This window comes from Alligator sinensis, unplaced genomic scaffold (genome assembly GCF_000455745.1).
Source record: "Alligator sinensis unplaced genomic scaffold, ASM45574v1 scaffold1600_1, whole genome shotgun sequence".
NCBI classification, from domain to species: domain Eukaryota; kingdom Metazoa; phylum Chordata; order Crocodylia; family Alligatoridae; genus Alligator; species Alligator sinensis.
Window position 1 is genome coordinate 229,064 of NW_005843142.1, and position 16,789 is coordinate 245,852.

At 38.8% G+C, this 16,789-nt stretch overlaps 1 protein-coding gene and 1 long non-coding RNA gene across 11 annotated transcripts in view; one reads left to right on the plus strand and one right to left on the minus strand.

Annotated features, from left to right (window-relative positions):
• Positions 1-10,470, plus strand: part of GAB1 (GRB2 associated binding protein 1) — an 81,904-nt gene extending 71,434 nt beyond the window's left edge. For 3 of the 10 annotated variants that reach the window (XM_025193992.1, XM_025193993.1, XM_025193995.1), the window contains 5 exons: positions 926-1,015; positions 4,047-4,140; positions 4,478-4,601; positions 7,570-7,692; positions 8,803-10,470. In XM_025193992.1, the coding sequence (XP_025049777.1) occupies positions 926-1,015; positions 4,047-4,140; positions 4,478-4,601; positions 7,570-7,692; positions 8,803-8,961 (590 nt within the window). In that variant the 3' untranslated portion in view covers positions 8,962-10,470. Of the gene's footprint in view, positions 1-925; positions 1,016-4,046; positions 4,141-4,477; positions 4,602-6,863; positions 6,976-7,569; positions 7,693-8,802 lie in introns of those variants that run through there. The other 7 variants (XM_025193996.1, XM_025193998.1, XM_025193994.1 and 4 more) reach the window with 6 other exon arrangements.
• Positions 4,609-16,789, minus strand: part of LOC102379324 — a 52,660-nt gene continuing 40,479 nt past the window's right edge. The window contains exons 5-6 of the long non-coding RNA XR_325356.3: positions 7,439-7,621; positions 4,609-6,898 (exon numbers count right to left, since the gene is read on the minus strand). This is a non-coding gene — a long non-coding RNA (uncharacterized LOC102379324). The remainder of the gene's footprint in view (positions 6,899-7,438; positions 7,622-16,789) is intronic.

The window sequence follows — 16,789 nt, forward strand, 5'->3', positions numbered from 1 at the left end:
AGGGAGAAAAGAAGGATAAGAATAAGAAAGGTAGAAAACACATGGTCCTTAAGATGACCAGTAAACATGTGCTTGCTGTGTCTCGGCATAACAATAAAAGATGAATATCAGTGAGGTACAGAATAATTAATACATAGCTAAAAGTTTCTGTCAAAATTGTTCAAACCTGGGTGCTTAAAATTAGCTGTCTGAAAATTAGCACCTAACATTTGGGTTTCTTAATTTTAGACACCCAGACTTCAGAAATTTGTTTTTATTTACTACATAAAGACTCACCTTTATGCAAATCTCCCATTGACCTCAGGGGAGATTTTCAATGGATCTGCAGTAGTGTGCCATTTATACACAGCCAGTGGCCTGGACAGAATACAGGGCTTTGAGAACAGAGTCAACAGATACAATATGTGAAAGGACTACTAAAGAATATCATCTTCTAGACGAAATATAATAGGACCTCCATAGGGTCTCTAAAGGAATATCTATACTAAGAAGAATATCACAGGCTAAGAAGGTTTTAATATAGTTTAAAGTAATTTAAATTAGCCATAACTATTTCTTCTGCTGTATATGAAGGCTAACCATTCTTCACATCATGTTAGATATTCGTCTAACATGATATTTTAAAAAATATTCTACTTTTGAAAATCCTAATTAACACAGAAATAACTAAACTGGCTAAGTACCTGGTACATAAATCTTGCTTACTTCAGACGAGCTTCTTGCATGCAATGTTTTGCTCCTTTCAAGTGTGGTGCTTAAGTGCTAGCATGAGACCTAGCCAGGCTGTAAAACTCTCCCTCAGCAGCTTGCTTATGCTTCCAAAGTTAACCTTTCTGCAAGGGGTTCTGCTGCCTATTTAAAGAATTCCATTTTTCCAGTTATAAAAATAACATTATATTAAGCGAGTCTTCTTTTTACCAATTAGGTCAAAGTCCTAAAATTTTAAGACCTAAACCACATGGTTTAGAGCGAACTGATTCACAAACCATAGGTGACTTTACTACAAGAAGAAAGGGTATGTACTTTAGCATTGCATGTTGTATGGAGCTTTGTAAAAATGTTTTTCTATAGGTTAAGCTCTCATAAGGCATTATCATGACTACTGTTATAAGCTGAGACCATGGACACATTTTTCTTGAAAACTATTTTTTTTCCTATGCAAGGGGAAACATCCTTATATCCTAAATAGTGTATTTAAAGCGGTACCAGAAATTACTGTATTTACCCAAACCAAGGTAACTTCAAATGTAAGATGACCCCCAATAATTAGATTCTATGCATGAAGAATATATAAATTTGTTATAATTTTCCATGTTTAGAACCTAATTATTGTAGGATCAAGCTTAAATTCTCCCCCCACCTGCCATCACTGCAGGGTGGCAAGCAATGGTAAGGGGAAGGCGGTAGGGGGGCAAGTGGCTGGGAAGTCAAGGTCAGAGTGGCTTGATCTATGCCCCTTGCCCCCCTGGCCACTTGCCACCGTGCCCCCTGCCATTTCCCCTTCCTGCTGCCTAACCCCTGGTGCCTGCACCTCCCAGCTCCTGGCTTACCCCCTTCCAATCCTTGCACCACTTCCCACCACTCTGGCTCTGGCCTGAGGCATGGAGCACATGCTGGTTCTGGCCCCGGCCCTGGGTGGAGCTGGAGCTAGGGCTGGAGCTGTCACACACCACTGCCATGGTTGCTTGGCCAGGCAGGGACCAGAACCACCACGTGTTCAATGCCCTGGGCCAGAGCAGGGCCAGAGCTGGAAACATGACTGAGGGTAAGCAATGGCAGTGGGAAAGGGGCAGGTGGTGGGACAGAGGAGGTAGGAGGCAAGTGACAGAGGGGTTGGAGACTCTGACTCTAGGCCAAAGCATGAGCTGCAGCAGCTGCCTACATCCCGCTTTGTACTGGAATCCAAGGTGAGGGAATTCTCCCCGCCTCTTGGATTCAAGTAAATACAGTAATATACAAGCTTTGATCTGCTCATATTTTGGATTTAGTTTTGTATCTGTTTCTTTAGAAGTAAGTCTATATGGCCTACCTATGTATCACTTCAAATAATTTATGGTTAAGAGCTAATGCTGATATTGCAGTTTAATGTTCTCTTGCCATTGACTAAACATTGAAGTGCAGCCAAAGAAATTGATCCTGTATATTAGTACCGTGATTTGTTTTATACTTTAAAAATAATCATTACAGTTGTAGAGTTTGACTGGCTTATTGTATGTGCTAACAGAGCTGGTCCCCTTCACAATCATATGGATAATGAGAAATTTTAAATTGTCAAGCATTTTATAACGGCACATTTGATCACCTTATAAGATGCACTTACAGCTAATCTAAAAACCTCTGAAGCTTATGCAAAAACTAGCTTCACCTGGCATTGGATCCAGCCCATACTCGTTTCTACTACAGAGTTGTACTTGGGCTATTGAGTGCAGTTGCCGTGATGTCCCTTTATAAAGATGTTTTTTGCAAATATCTAGTTGGTCTAATAAAAGATACCACCTCTGCCACAAGTGCTGGTTCATTGTCCCTTTATAAAGCACATGAGCTGTGCTAGTATCTTCTAATGCCACTCATCCATACCATGGCATGACTTGCATAAACTCCACTTCTGTCACCCTAACTCCTGTGGAATAACACCCCATTCCTTGTTTAGTCCTTTGGAAATAAATTATTTGAGAACCTTTTTAAAAAATCGGTAGGACTACCTGATGAATAGCACCAGGACATGTGAGTTAAGGTGGCAAAATCTGTTTCACCATAAATTACTCAAGTATACTAGTGCATCTTGTGTTTCAAACTGGCCACTCCTACAGCATTTCAGTTGCACTGAAGAGTAGTTCAGTGTGATTAATTCCAATGATGTGGTCCATAAAATTTAATTTAAATAAATAGTTACACTGAAATGTAAGAAACCTGTTAAGATTAGTCCTATATCTTAAAAGACTACCTCAAAGTATTGACAGATATATCAAGTACAAGTTTTTCTCCCTTGCAAGAAAACTACCTTTTTTAATCAACATTTTTGTCTTTCCCTTATATGGTCATTTACTATGGATTTTACTGTGTATGAACTAGTTTTTATCTGTCTGAAATTTGTTCCCAGTAAACATTTTGATCTATAGAAATTGATCAGCTGCATCAATTCTTTTGTAGTTTATATTGAATGTTGTGTATTTTGTGGGGAGGGAAAGCATTAGATACTTTAGAATAATTACCTTCTCAAGTCCGACTATACGTACTTCCCTAAGAGTCTTGCAAGAGTGAAATTGAGTTTTTGAAATTGTACAATGTTTGGAGGCCTTTTTCCTATTTTGAATTCAATTATGCTTAATTTAACTTAGGAAGGTGTGGTCCTACCCTGAAAAATGTATTAACAATTACATCTTTTTAAGAATCCTTTCATCTGATACTACTGAGGCAGATATGTTCCTTCTTCTTTTCAGTTAAGCACTGAAGAGAGCCAGAACATCTCTGACTCGCACCTCGAATTCTTTAACTAAATTCCAATTTCAGAGCTTGGTTCTGCCATCACTTTCACCTGCATGAGGGCACAACTGGGTCTGCAAAATATTTTCGGTACCAAAAGTCCATGAGAGAATATTTCAGACCTAGAGATGGCATACTGGTACTTTAAGAAAAGACAACCAACCAACCCCACCTTTTTACTTGTGAACTGAGCCCATACAGTAAGTCGTAGCACAATATATGTAAAACATTCCCTTGTCGTATTCAAGTTTTTTCAGAATAGAACTGCATATAAACATGCTAATTCCAAATTCTTAAATTATAGTAGCTCTTGTTATTAGCAGGACTCTAATTATTTGGGAAAACTTAAAAATATGGACAACATACAGTGGCTCAGAAATCTCTTTGAGAACCAAACAACTTTTAGTGATAAGTGTGGGTATTTTGGGTCTAATTGAGAAATCTTACTCACTGGCAAATTATAAAACATATTTACGTCTAGACAACTTAATATTTCAAAAACTGATGAACTTGAATTTGTTTTGAAATATTCTGTACTTTAAAATTGTCTTTTTCTTATATAGTAAAACCAGCTCCACTAGAAATAAAACCTCTGCCCGAGTGGGAGGAATTACAAGCCCCCGTTAGATCTCCTATCACCAGAAGTTTTGCACGAGAGTAAGTCTCATAACTTTTCTTATTTTAGATTATTTGTTTTCTTTGAACAGTGTGTTAATGAACATCTGTATGATCTTTCCTTTTTCTTAGCTTCTGTAGCAGAGACTATTTCCTTTTGAAGTATGTATGCATGTGTGCCCATAAACATGTCAGCTGTATGTGTGTTTGTTGTACAGTGAAGTGTTTTGAATATAAAGAGCAGTGTATAACTGGAAAATGCAACTCTGGTAAACCTGATGTAAGAATTTAAACTCTAATATACTTATTTCTTTTTTGTTTACCAGGAGTTTTAAAATATTAAAGTTTTATTGTTTGTAAAATAATTCCTGGTAATTAGCTCCTCCAGGTTTCCTATGTCTCCCAGACCGGATTCAGTTCATAGCACAACTTCCAGCAGTGACTCGCACGACAGTGAAGAGAATTATGTTTCCATGAATCCCAATCAGTCCACTGAAGACCCAGTATGTAATAACTACATCTTAACTACTCTTCCGGTGCAGTCCTTACTTTTAAAACATGCAAACAAAAATCCTTTTTGTCAACCAACAGCCCTTTCTTTTCTTTTTTCTAGATACATACCTCAATGAATTAGAATGTTTGCTTTATTTTAATATGGTATTATTAAGGAATTTAAGGCTAGAATTGCTCATTTAGTAAAAGGCCAGGTTCGTGTGCATGGAACAAATCTGAAGACCTTTTGCTCGAAGTGTTTAAAATATATTCTTTCCCAAGGACTTTCTTCTTTCTGTCATCTTTGCTTCTAAACTGTCGGGACAGTTGCACATTATCAGTAGGGAAAAAATTATGCCAGTGTTCTTCAACTACATTTACAGGCTTTTTAAAATTTAATTTACAAGTTAACGTAGTTCAAAGAAAAATGGAAAGAATGAGAATCATAGGAAATCTTTATTAATATTTCATGTTCAAATTTTCTATCTTTTATTTCTGATAGGACATTGTTTTTAAGAATTAGTTACAGTGTAGACATTCAAGAACATGTTGGGAAAAGTAGAATTAGTTTAATTTTACTTAGAGTGTTGACTCTATTAGCTCTTGGTATGTTACTTATAAATATTCTTTGAAATGTATCTGAATAATGCATGAGTCTCACAAACAGAAACAAGAATTTGCAATAGTATTTTAAAATAACATCATAGTAATAAAAACATCCCAGTTCTTAAACAAAAACCTAGTTCAGAATGGCCCTCCACTTTGGAAAAGTTCATAGCTGTAGCCATAAACTTTCAGCCTAGGCTTGTCTCTGTTTATCTGTTACAAGTTTTTACTGTTTAGAACCCTATTTAGTGGAGATTTATAGTAAAAAAAAAAATTCCAAACATTTTTCATCTTCAAAGCACTATAAAATTATTAACTAATTCTAGCAGTCCCATGAGGGAGATACGGGTAAGTAAGAAATAATATTCCATTTTACAGGTGAAAAAATTGAAATACTGAGATTATGAATTGGCTATGGCAACAAGTAAATAATTAGCAGAATTAGAAATTGAGAATTAGTATTACTGGGTGCATCTACGCATGCGAGTAATGCAAACAATAAACTCCAGAGCAGTTCAAGTTGGAGTAAACTGCTCCTGGGCCCAGTGTCTACACGTGAACCCAAGACAGCAGCTATTGAGCCAGAGCAGACTAGGCCCCTGGCTGATTGGGCTGACCATGCTCAACTTATGCCCCTGGTCAGTCTACAGGTGCATTCCAGTGCAGTTAATTACTCTGCCATAAAACAGTACTGTACCCGACAGTACTTATCTTACGGGAGAGTTAATTAGTTTACTGCACCTTAATAGCGATGCACATGTAGACGCTGACACTTTACTGCGGAGCTAATGATTCTACTCCACAGTAAATTGCACTTGTAGATGCACTGTCTGTGTTCTTAAAATGCCACTTAAGAAGATTAATTTTAATCCTTAAATGATTTGTTTTAATACCATATCTAGATGTACTAGCCATTTATGCATATTTTCTGCTTTCTTGCATTTTTAATTTTCCTTGAGTGTGGTACAAAAATACATTTTTGTTTTCATTTAACTAAATTTTAAGTTTTTGTTTTTAATAGACATTTCCTGCTTGTCTGATCATATGTATAGGTCCTTTTCTATATTCAGAGTAATATCTTTTCACTCATTCCCCAAGCAGTGATATAACTACAGCATTAATAATTTAAATATGAAATATACAATACCAGAAACTTAAAAGAAAAACAATTTTCAAAGAATATCCCGACAAAGAAATCCAATATTAATTAACTCAGGTTTTCTTGTTTTTTGTTTTAAATCCCACCCATTTGTATGTTTTGTTTATGTTGTCCCAACAGTGGAAAAAAAAAGAGTTGATGATACTGGAATAAAATGAAATTCAAAACAAACATGCAAACATAAAAACTGCATTTAACCCATTAAGCATTTTATTTCCCAGTGATCATGTAATATCTATCAAGTTTCAGGATCATTATTCTAAACTGCACTAATATTTTCTTGGAGGTTTGGGAAATAGTTGTGTTAACTTTCTCGTCCTTTTCTGTCATCGTCTTAAATATACTGCTCCCACCTGTCATACTTCAGTTTGATTTCGTAAAATGAGCAATGTTCAGGTTTTTCTTTCAAGTTGCTGTCAGCCGTACCCTTTCTGTCTTTCCTTCTGCCTTGCTCTTCATTTTTTGCTGACTGCTGCCCTCTGTCTTCCTTTTTTTCTTTATCTTTTAGAGAAGAGTCCTTCTATTGTACTGTTCCTATAACACCTGTTAAGAGGGAGGGATCAGAATGGGAGAGGACAGAGGAGGTGAGGTGGTAAAAATCTGGGCTGATTGAAAACTAGGTACATGCCATATGATTTAGTTCATGTCAGGTAGCCTTTCCCAAAGTTTCCCTGGTTATCTTAATCCTGAAGTTTTATTAACTGAATAATAATTCCTTTTGATTTTTAAATTAACCATGATAGTTTTTGAATGAAATGCAAAAGCATCTTTCAAAATTTAACAGTTTTAAAAGGCCAGGTGTTCCTTAAATGATTTGTATTACTAATATAATAAAATATAAGAGTCTTCCTTTAAGTAATGTTAAACTTGAGACACGGTATGCCAGTCCAAAAATCCTTACTGTGTCTTTAACTCACACTGTTGAAAGGGATGTGTAGCGTAGGTAGAAGGCACAGCTGTTTTGGAGCATCTGCCTTAAACTGGTCTTTTGATTCTGTGTCCCAAGTTTAACATTAATTAAGCCTAACTTCTGTTTAGTATACTAGTTCATTAATGGCAAGTTATAAAATCTGCATTGCTTACCAGCTCTTTGAGCAGTTCCCAAATCTTGTCTGTCGAGGCAGTTTTTAACAGGCATGGACATACTACTTCCATGTACATGTACTACTTAGCATTTTCATGGTTGCTGATTTGTATTTGTATTATAATTTCAGATTCTGTTTGCTAGCAACAGCCTTGATGGAGGAAGCAGTCCTATGGTAAAACCTAAAGGAGATAAACAAGTAGAATATTTAGATTTGGATCTAGATTCTGGAAAATCTACTCCACCTCGTAAGGTACACAAAATTTAAAACTTTAAATGTTTGGGTTTTTTTTAAGTTGCTCTGATATTCGAAATGAAGTTGTCTTAAGGTTTGCTAGATTAGGTACAATTCTTCTGCTCACTCCTCATGTCTCAGAAAGGAAGCCTACTCAGCAGCTTCACCTCTGCCTGTGGTCAGTCATAGGCCATTGACAGGCTTTGTATTTATGCTGGGAGAAAAGCCTTTCTCCTGGCAGAGAAAGAGAGTGTGCCGCCATTCAAGGGATTTTTTGTGGAAGAGAATTGACTCTCCCATGAGGAAGTTAGAGCTATTCTAATATCCAGGAATATTCGACAGTCTTCTGTTCTTCCTCCTTCCCTGCCTCCAGTATAGATGGAGGGCAGTAAAACACCGGTCCCCTGATAGTCTACTAAGGAGTGAGCTGTCAGAGAGCCCCATAGGGACCCTGCTGTGCAAAATTTCACAGAAATTTGTGCTGTTAGAAGTGAGTGCTTCTCCATGACCACAGATGCTGACTTGTGGAATGTATATGAGATATTCTTGTTCCAGATCCCTCTTGGGATTTTACACTGGTCTATGAGGGCATAAGATTTCCACATGTCCAGGTAGCTAAGTTTCTTCATCTCCTGGAGCAAATTTAACTAAGCAAAGCATCCTTTTGGAGGGTTCTTCCCCATAGCTTTTAAATATTATATACAGGCTGTCTCTCCTTTCCTGCAAAAAAACCCCAAAACCAAATATAACCTTTTAAAGATTTTAGTTATCAGGCATTAAACACATACCATCCCAATGCTGGCTGTCCTCACATCTTTCAAATCTCAACTATATGTTTTTCCAATATGAACAAAAACTGTGAGCTGTTCTATGTGTTGCCTGCTATCTTGTTACAAAGCCCAGGTTTTTATATGCAAGGACTTTCAGCACTTAACTGTCCATTTGGATAGGTGAGATTATTTAAAAAAAATAAAAATACTTTCACTGTTTGTAATAGTGTTACTTCCTTTTAAAAAGACTGATTAGCCCTTATTAAATGCATAGCTCCATTATAAATTAAACTGGCTATAATTTATTGTGTATTTATTTTTAATTTTCCTCCTTTTTCACTCTCCATTTCTTTTCCAGAAAAAAAGCAGTGGTTCTGGTAGCAGTGTGGCTGATGAAAGAGTGGATTATGTTGTGGTTGACCAGCAGAAAACACTAGCACTGAAGAGTACACGAGAAGCATGGACTGATGGGAGGCAGTCTACAGAATCTGAAACACCAAGTAAAAATGTAAAATGAAAATACAGCTTTTTCTTCATAGAACAAAAAAAGAGTGTCATTTGTCATTCTGCATTTTGAAGAAACACTGAACCACAACTGCAATGTTGCTTGACTGTACAGTACTTGACAGTTCACCGGTGTACAGCTTCCTACCTGAACAGGATGGGAGCTAAAGGACTCTTCAAATACAGCAAAAATGTTAAGATCCTGTATTGTGCTCTGTGGCATCTGGATAACTCACAAAATGTAAATAGCTTGTAAAATAGTATTCCTGAGCTCCCAGAAACTTTTTGTTCTGTACTTAACACATTTGTAGTATTATTAAGTTTATGCACTTTTTCAGTTACAGTGTTGGTTCAGGTATTCCTAATTAGTGTACCGTAATGCCTAATTCATTTTGAGAATTTTTTCTTACACTACTATGCATTACAATTCTAGGTTAATTAAGCTACTTGTAGATATGGGAAATTAATGTTTGAACTTGATTTTTAAAATTGATTTAGCAGAAATAGTTTCACAATTTAATAATCTACTTGAAATGGCAAGAGATGACCATTAGTGACATACTGTTTTATATTTAATACATGCAAGGAATCTTTGGAAGTCTACAGGTTACCTTCCTAACAAAAATTGCTGTGAGTTAATAATAATGAACGTTATTGGTTTTAGACCTAGAATTTTGGCTTATACGTTAGTTGTTAGTGGTAGAACTTCTATTGTATTTTATTAATGACAGTGTTCTGTGTTCATTGGGTGAAGATTCTGCAGGGTAGGATCTTACACTTTTAAAGACTAAATAATTAAATATCAAGTAAGCCTGCAAACCACTGATGGCATGCAGTAATGTTGTGATCTCATACTAATTAACAGAAATAACCTTTATATTATTTACGGAAGGTAGAATATATAAATAATCAGGTACGTACCAAGCACTGTTGTGCTAATACACTGATCAGGTTTAGACAATGAGCTTTAGTTTTGTACTATTTAGAAGTCCTACTTTTGGTTTTCAGTTTGAGATTAACAGGACAGTTTGACATTCACTGTTCGTAGTACTAGCAAGATACTGTGATTTTGAATTAGACAGTAATTCAAATGGAAATACTATGTATTGACACCATAGTGCCCTTCCTATGATCTTTATTTTACTTAATCTCCTGCTTGGCCTTATATTTAAATCCCTATGCAACTGATATTTTATATCTGTGTTTTTCTAAAAATAGATACTATACCTGATCCCCTCATACACCATGTGTTGCTCTTTCCTGGTACAGGATTTAAAGCTTTATGTACTGTGATCCTTTCATTTTCACTATGCCAGTTTCAAATAATGGTCTGCCTTGGTTTAGAATTAACTTAGCTGTCAAGAAGCAAATAGAGGTCTTTAATTATGTAAATGATTTGTTAAATTTATTATGTCTGGGTTGAAAATTTACTAACACTTTTTTACACAAATACCCTTGAGTAACTCTTGATGGATTTTGTTTTGTTTTCTTTGTTTTTGGTCCAGACTTTTAAAATGTTGAATGAGCATACAGATGTGTTGTTTTTTTCTGGCATGCTGGCCTCAGTACGGTGCCTAACTTACAATATTTTCCCCCAATCTACAGTATGTAAATTGTCTTATTCTTAATAAGGGTTCTTTTTAAATTAGCAATATTTTGATGCTTTGAATGTTTGTGTTTTTTAAAAAAAACAACTAAACACAATGCATTTTGAGGTGAATTTTAAATAAATCAAATTGCTCAGTTTCAATGTGTATGCTCTGTCCAGTGAAGCCACAGACCCATAAATATAAAAAATATATGGCAAAGTGCATAAATTATAAAATACAGTTTTCTTCTATAAAATGGCCAGATTGTGGGTACAGTACACGGCTCTTATAAACATCTGAGTCCAAAACGTTTTCAAAAGTGAATCGCAGAGAAAAATCTCTGAACAGCAAAAGTTAGGCCAAATCTTTCTCATTTTGAATTGAATGGGAGTGCTGCAATGGAATATATTCAAACTAAGATTGGACTGTTTGGGTACATCTACATAAGATGTGTACTGAGGAGTTGCCTAATTAGCTCCACAGTAAAGTCTCAGCATCTACACGCGTGGCCCTGTTAGGCGGCAGTAAACTAATAAATGATGCTGTAGGTTAGTACTTGTCAACACAAGTACTGTCCTACAGTAGCATCATTTAGCGTGCAGCAATGCACATGTAAACACTGATGGGACTGGCTAGGGCATGAGGGTGCTTCAGTGCGGGAGGTGTTTGCTGCTTAGCCCAACACTGGAGCATCATCATGTCACAGCCAGCCTCTCTGCAGCACATTGACCTGGGTGGGAGCAGTCCCGGACTGACAGGCTGACCCCTACCGGGTCCACTGCCAGCCAGGGCTGCTCCAACCTGGCTTAATGTGCTGCAGTCCTGAGCACACGTGTAAACGCAGCACCCAGCAGCAATAAACTCCAGTGCAATATGCCCCAAGAGTTTATTGCATCACATTAATTGCACATGTAGAGGCAGCCCTTATTACTAAACCAGCATGTCTTTATAGAAATAGGAGCAGATACATCAAATAGGAAATAATTTGAAGAATTGAAGCATTCTTATTTATCATTCTTATTCAATGTTAGCAAATGTTCCTTTACCAGCACTACAACTGAAAGATCCTTAAGTATAGCATTTGGTGGTCAGTAAAAGAGTAGTCTTATTTTGGCATATTAATTCCAAAAGTTTCAATGGTACTATTGCAGCAGGGCTGGTGAGCTTTTTTTCCTCCTGTGCCAGTCTTTATACAAGCATCCCTCCACTGGCTTCAGTGGAGTTCCTTCTTTTTAAACTGGAATTGCACCTCAAGTTTTTCCTGAATAATGGCTGGTGCTTATCAGACATTGTTGAGAATGGAAACAAATTACTGTATTAACCTAAATTCAAGAAGATAATTTAAGATGATCAATAAGTAAGTTCTATATATATGGAAAATGTATTAATTTATTTTATTTTTCCATGTATAGAATCTAATTTTTAGAGGATCATCTTAGATTTGTCCCCTCCACCACTGCAGCAGGGCAAGCAGCAGCAGGGAGGGCAGGTGGTAAGGGGCAGGCAGTGCAGGGATCAAGTGGCCTGACCTCTGCCCCTTGCTTACTGCCTTCTGTCCACCCACTGCTGTCTGCCCCCCAACACTTGCCTTCCCTGGTGTCTGCCCCCCACCAGTGCCTGAATGCCCTCTCTGCTCCCCCCACGGTTCCTGCGCCCACACCTGCACCTTGCCCTTTACCACTTGTCCTCGCCCCTCACCGTGTCTTCCCTCCCACCCCCTCTCCCGCACACCTTACCATCATTTACCTTCCATCCCAGTTCTGGGTTTGGTCCTCCTTGAGTCCTGACCCTGGCCCCAGATTGGAATCAAAGCTGCAACTGCAGCTGCTGCCACTATCACTGCTGTTGCATGGTCTGGCAGGGCCAGAGTACCATGTTCTCTGTGTCCTAGGCCAGAGCCAGAGCTGGAGGGCATAGGCAGTGGAAGGGGGGGGGGGGGGGGGGCCCCCAAACACAGGGCAGCAGGTAGGGTCCCCATGGCAGCCTAGCTGCAGGCTGTTGCAGCGGAGTGGGGGAGGGGCATGCACACTCATACACTGCGCAGCCAGGATCACAGCCGGCTCAGCAGGCAGGTAAGTTTCTTTCAGTCTCCTTTCAACTTGGGCTTGGGGTGGGGGGGGGGGCAGATAGAGACCCCCACAGTGTAGGAAGGAGTGAGGCGAATGATTCACCCATACCTCACTCCTTTGCTGCACTGTGAAGATTGCCCCATGACTCGGCCTGGCCAGGGCCCTATTCAAAGGATGCCCCCCACCCTTGGCTCCCTTGCGCCATGCCTCTGGATGATCTTCTGGGCTCTGATTGCCCCACAACTTAGCCCAGCTGGGGCTTCATTCACAGTGAATGCCAAGGGGGGAAGCCAAGGAGGGGGCACGTGGCCTGCTGATCTGTGCATGGGTGGGCTGCAGCTGTGGGCTGGGATCTGCCTGCTCCCTGTGCGCCTCACTGCCTTTGAAAGCGGCACGGCATGGCACCTTATGCCTCGCTGCTTGTGAAGCCACACCACTTTTCAAGGTAGCAGCAAGGCACACATGCAGGGAGCAGGCAGAACCCAACCCGCAGCTGCAGCCTGCCCTTGCCCTGTGCAAAAATCGGGGGGGCTACGTGCCCCCTCCTTGGCTCCCCAACACTGTACCTCTGGAGGAGCCACTGGGCTACACCAGGCTCTTCCCAGGGATGATGTGAGGTAGGCGCAGGGGTTCTGTGGGCTCCATCTCCTTTGGCCTGGCAGTGCAAGGCCCCCGGCTCCAGGCCACCCCCAGGCAGCGTAGGGCCAGTGCAGGGAGGCAGCTGGGGCCACTGCGGAGCTGGGTAACGGTGAATTTGCAGGGGCCACCGGTGCCAGGTAATGACCCCAGGCACAGGTAAAGGGGTGGGTGCAGCGGGCCGCAGCCCCGACCCTAGGCCTGGCTCTGGTCTCCCGGGCTCTTTCCCCTCTTCCCACCCCTTCCCTTGGAGACTTTCCTGTTGGGCAGGGCACACAGGCTCAGTGCCCCCCACCCCCTCAAAAAAATTTTCTCCCTCTGCCTATGCCGGAGGGTAAGCAGCAGTGGGGTCAGGGTGGGAATGGGACAGGCAGCAGGAGGCAAGAGCAGAGGGGAAAGTGGTGGAGGCAGCAGCAGTGGCTCCAGCTCTGATCCTGAGCTGAGGTTAGAACTGCAGCAGCTGCCTGCTCCCTATTTGCTCCCCTCTCCCCCCACCCCATCTGTACTCAAATCCAGGATGTGGAGCTTCCCCCCACCTCATCTTGGATTCAGGTAAATATAGCATACCCTCACACAAAGATCTACACAGGGAGGGACTGAAATGGCCTTGAGACATGGAGTTTCCTTATATACCCAACAGGTGGGAAGAGTTCAGAAGAATTGCAGAGGAAGCAGAGGTGTCTATGAAAGGGAATCTTTCATTCCCACTGGGACCTGCTCATCTGTCCTTCACATGACTTTAATTTGAATTGTGTTTGATCAAAATTATCAGACTGACAGTTTTATTCTGCTGCGCTGCTTAATACACAAATAAGAATCTGAAGATTTCTTTGAACCTTTTAACCACTTAAGTCATTCAGTCATTCATGTTTGAAACCCAAGGGGTTTCCCCAGATTTAGGCACCTGTATTCATATTTATATACCTAATATACATATGTGTTTCCACCTCTTTTCTTCTGCCTCCTTTTTCAGAGGTCCTGAGTACCAGCAATTCCTTTTCACCTTGATGCATCTCTTTAGGTTTCCAAGTTATCACACTGGTGCCTGATGTCTGGTAAGTGCTTATTGGTGTCACCACTGGAGTTACAGAATATGTTTTAGTTTATTTTTTTATTTATTAAGTAATCATAGTTTCAGTTAGGAAAAAAATTGAGTAACTATATTTTTTTGGTATTTAAAAAAAAAGAAACTTGTCAAGCACCAGTTTCTAGACACTGCAGAAATTGTAGACATAGTGCTTTTAAATTTCATAGTATAGTAATTTTTCAACTGTTTTGGATTTTGATTGATTTTTATTTTTATCAGTTGCCTTGTCCCAAGGACATCCAAAGAGAGAAAAGAGGTATTAATAGCATCTCATTTGAAGTAACACAGCTGAGGTAGGGTTGTGTGCTGCCTATTTTTAATCATGCTAATGCATTTTGTTAATATGTTATTTAAAAAGTGCTGAACTCTAGCTTTGGAGAAAGTAGAAGTAAAGCTTGGGCCCACAGATCTATTGTTATTAACTTTATGGAGGCATGTGGATATTCCAATGATGGATTTCACTAGGAGATGACAATAAATGTTGATGCAAAAGAATTTGTCCACAAGGCGGGTTGAGTGCTCTTTATTCAAAGAACAGGTAAGCTCTAGCTTGCTTCCATTAGCATAGTACATTGTGAATCATGGATCCATTGTTCATCACATTAGCCACATTGAACAAAGATAATATAAGGCACAAAACTATCTATTAAATATGTGTCAGTGACTTTAAAGTAAATGCAATTTGAATCTCCTGAGTGACTCAGAAATGGGATTCTATTTCAAGGTAAGATGCATCAGTCATCCAAGACTTGGTTCCTTCTCAGCAATTAAAATTTGACACTTCAACGTGAAACTTCCTCATAACTTTCCCCTTGCTTGAGATGTTCTTGACGTGCCATATTTACCTACATACCACACAAACCATTTTTCCCAACCTTCCAAAATTGGGATGTCTCTCTTTAGTGGGAAAGCTGATTTTCTTTGTACACATTTCTTTTGTAAACATTTTAAATTGGGCTTTTTCAGTTCTGTACACTGGCAGTTTTGACACAGTGCCACATGTGTAGCTTATAGACAAATCTGACCACTCTAATTATGTAATTTAAATCTCATTGCTCCATTTAGCTACATGGGAACCATAGGCAAGTCTAAAGCCCTTGTACTGCACTATGAGCTAAGTGAGATTTTTATCACAATTAAATTTAAGCTTAGCTATTACCAATTGCAGCAGACAATTGGGTTGAAAGTATTGCTGACTCTAAGTAAAGCCACCAGCAGTTAATGTTAAATTGTACTCTTGCAACACTGTTCTGGAAACTTACCAACCCAGTAACAAATCAACTTTTTCTATGAAAAAAACTGTCATGAAGAACTGAAAGATACTAGCCCATCAAAAAGTAGTTATTATGACTGAGTTAATATAATTTTGTAGTATTACCATTTAATCTGTGTGGGATTTTTTTCCTAAATCAGGTCAGCTAATTAGTATCCAAACCCAATCTGGATTTTGAAGTGCAGCCTTTCTCTACTGCTTTCTGGCGTGAATATGGATCAGTTTTTATGAGGGTTTCCTTCTAGTTCTTTTTACTTAACATGTGAAAATATTAATAGTGTAGAATGTAGAAGATCTAGAAAGTGCGTTTTGGAAGGCATGATCAAGCATTACACGTTTGTAGATAGGTTTGTTGACTGACATGCATGAAATATAGAACAAGCTGAGGTTTTGGGGTTTTTTTTAACTGAACAAGTAATTTAGTATCTCTGGGTGTGGAGCTCAACCTGTCAGGCCCAAAGGGTGGAACACAATAAAAAACAAAGGAAGGAAACTTGAGATGTTGTGTGATTAATTCTTTTTATATGAATGGTTTCCCACAATCTATTTTTTATTATTCAATTTTATTACATTAATTTGTAATAAAATGGTAGGATGACAGTAGCTGTTTGGACATGAGACATTCTGAGAGTTTGTCATCAGAAAAAGGATACACTTCTAGAACTCCTTTTAGGAAATGCTTAATAGATCTCAAGATTTCATTGAGAAATTTGCTTATAGAAGCAGCAGATTAAAATATATAATATGGGAAAATTTACTGCCTGCTTTGGTTTGGTTGACTTCTTTTAATGATTTAAAAATATTTCCTTGTGTTTTGTAATTTTGCAATAATACATAACACCTAAAACTCAATAAACAGTAGACACTTTGCTAAAGTCAAATAAATAAGCTATTATTTGACACAGTGCAGAATCCGAGCACCAAAAGAACAATTTTCCTCTTTCTAAACCACAAAGCATGAACCTGCACCTTACAAAAAAACCCTTTTATTAGAAAGGTAATTTACTTGACCGTATTGGTGTAAGGTAAAATCAAGACTTTAACAGAGACTCAACGTTTGGAAATCAAAGCTGGTAAAATTAAGTCTGTCAAAGTTAATTTTCTTTCAAGTGTAAGAAGTTTAGCTGCAGCTAATCAGCAAATTTTCTATATTTCTTTAAGATTTTTATAGCACTAATCACTCTTTC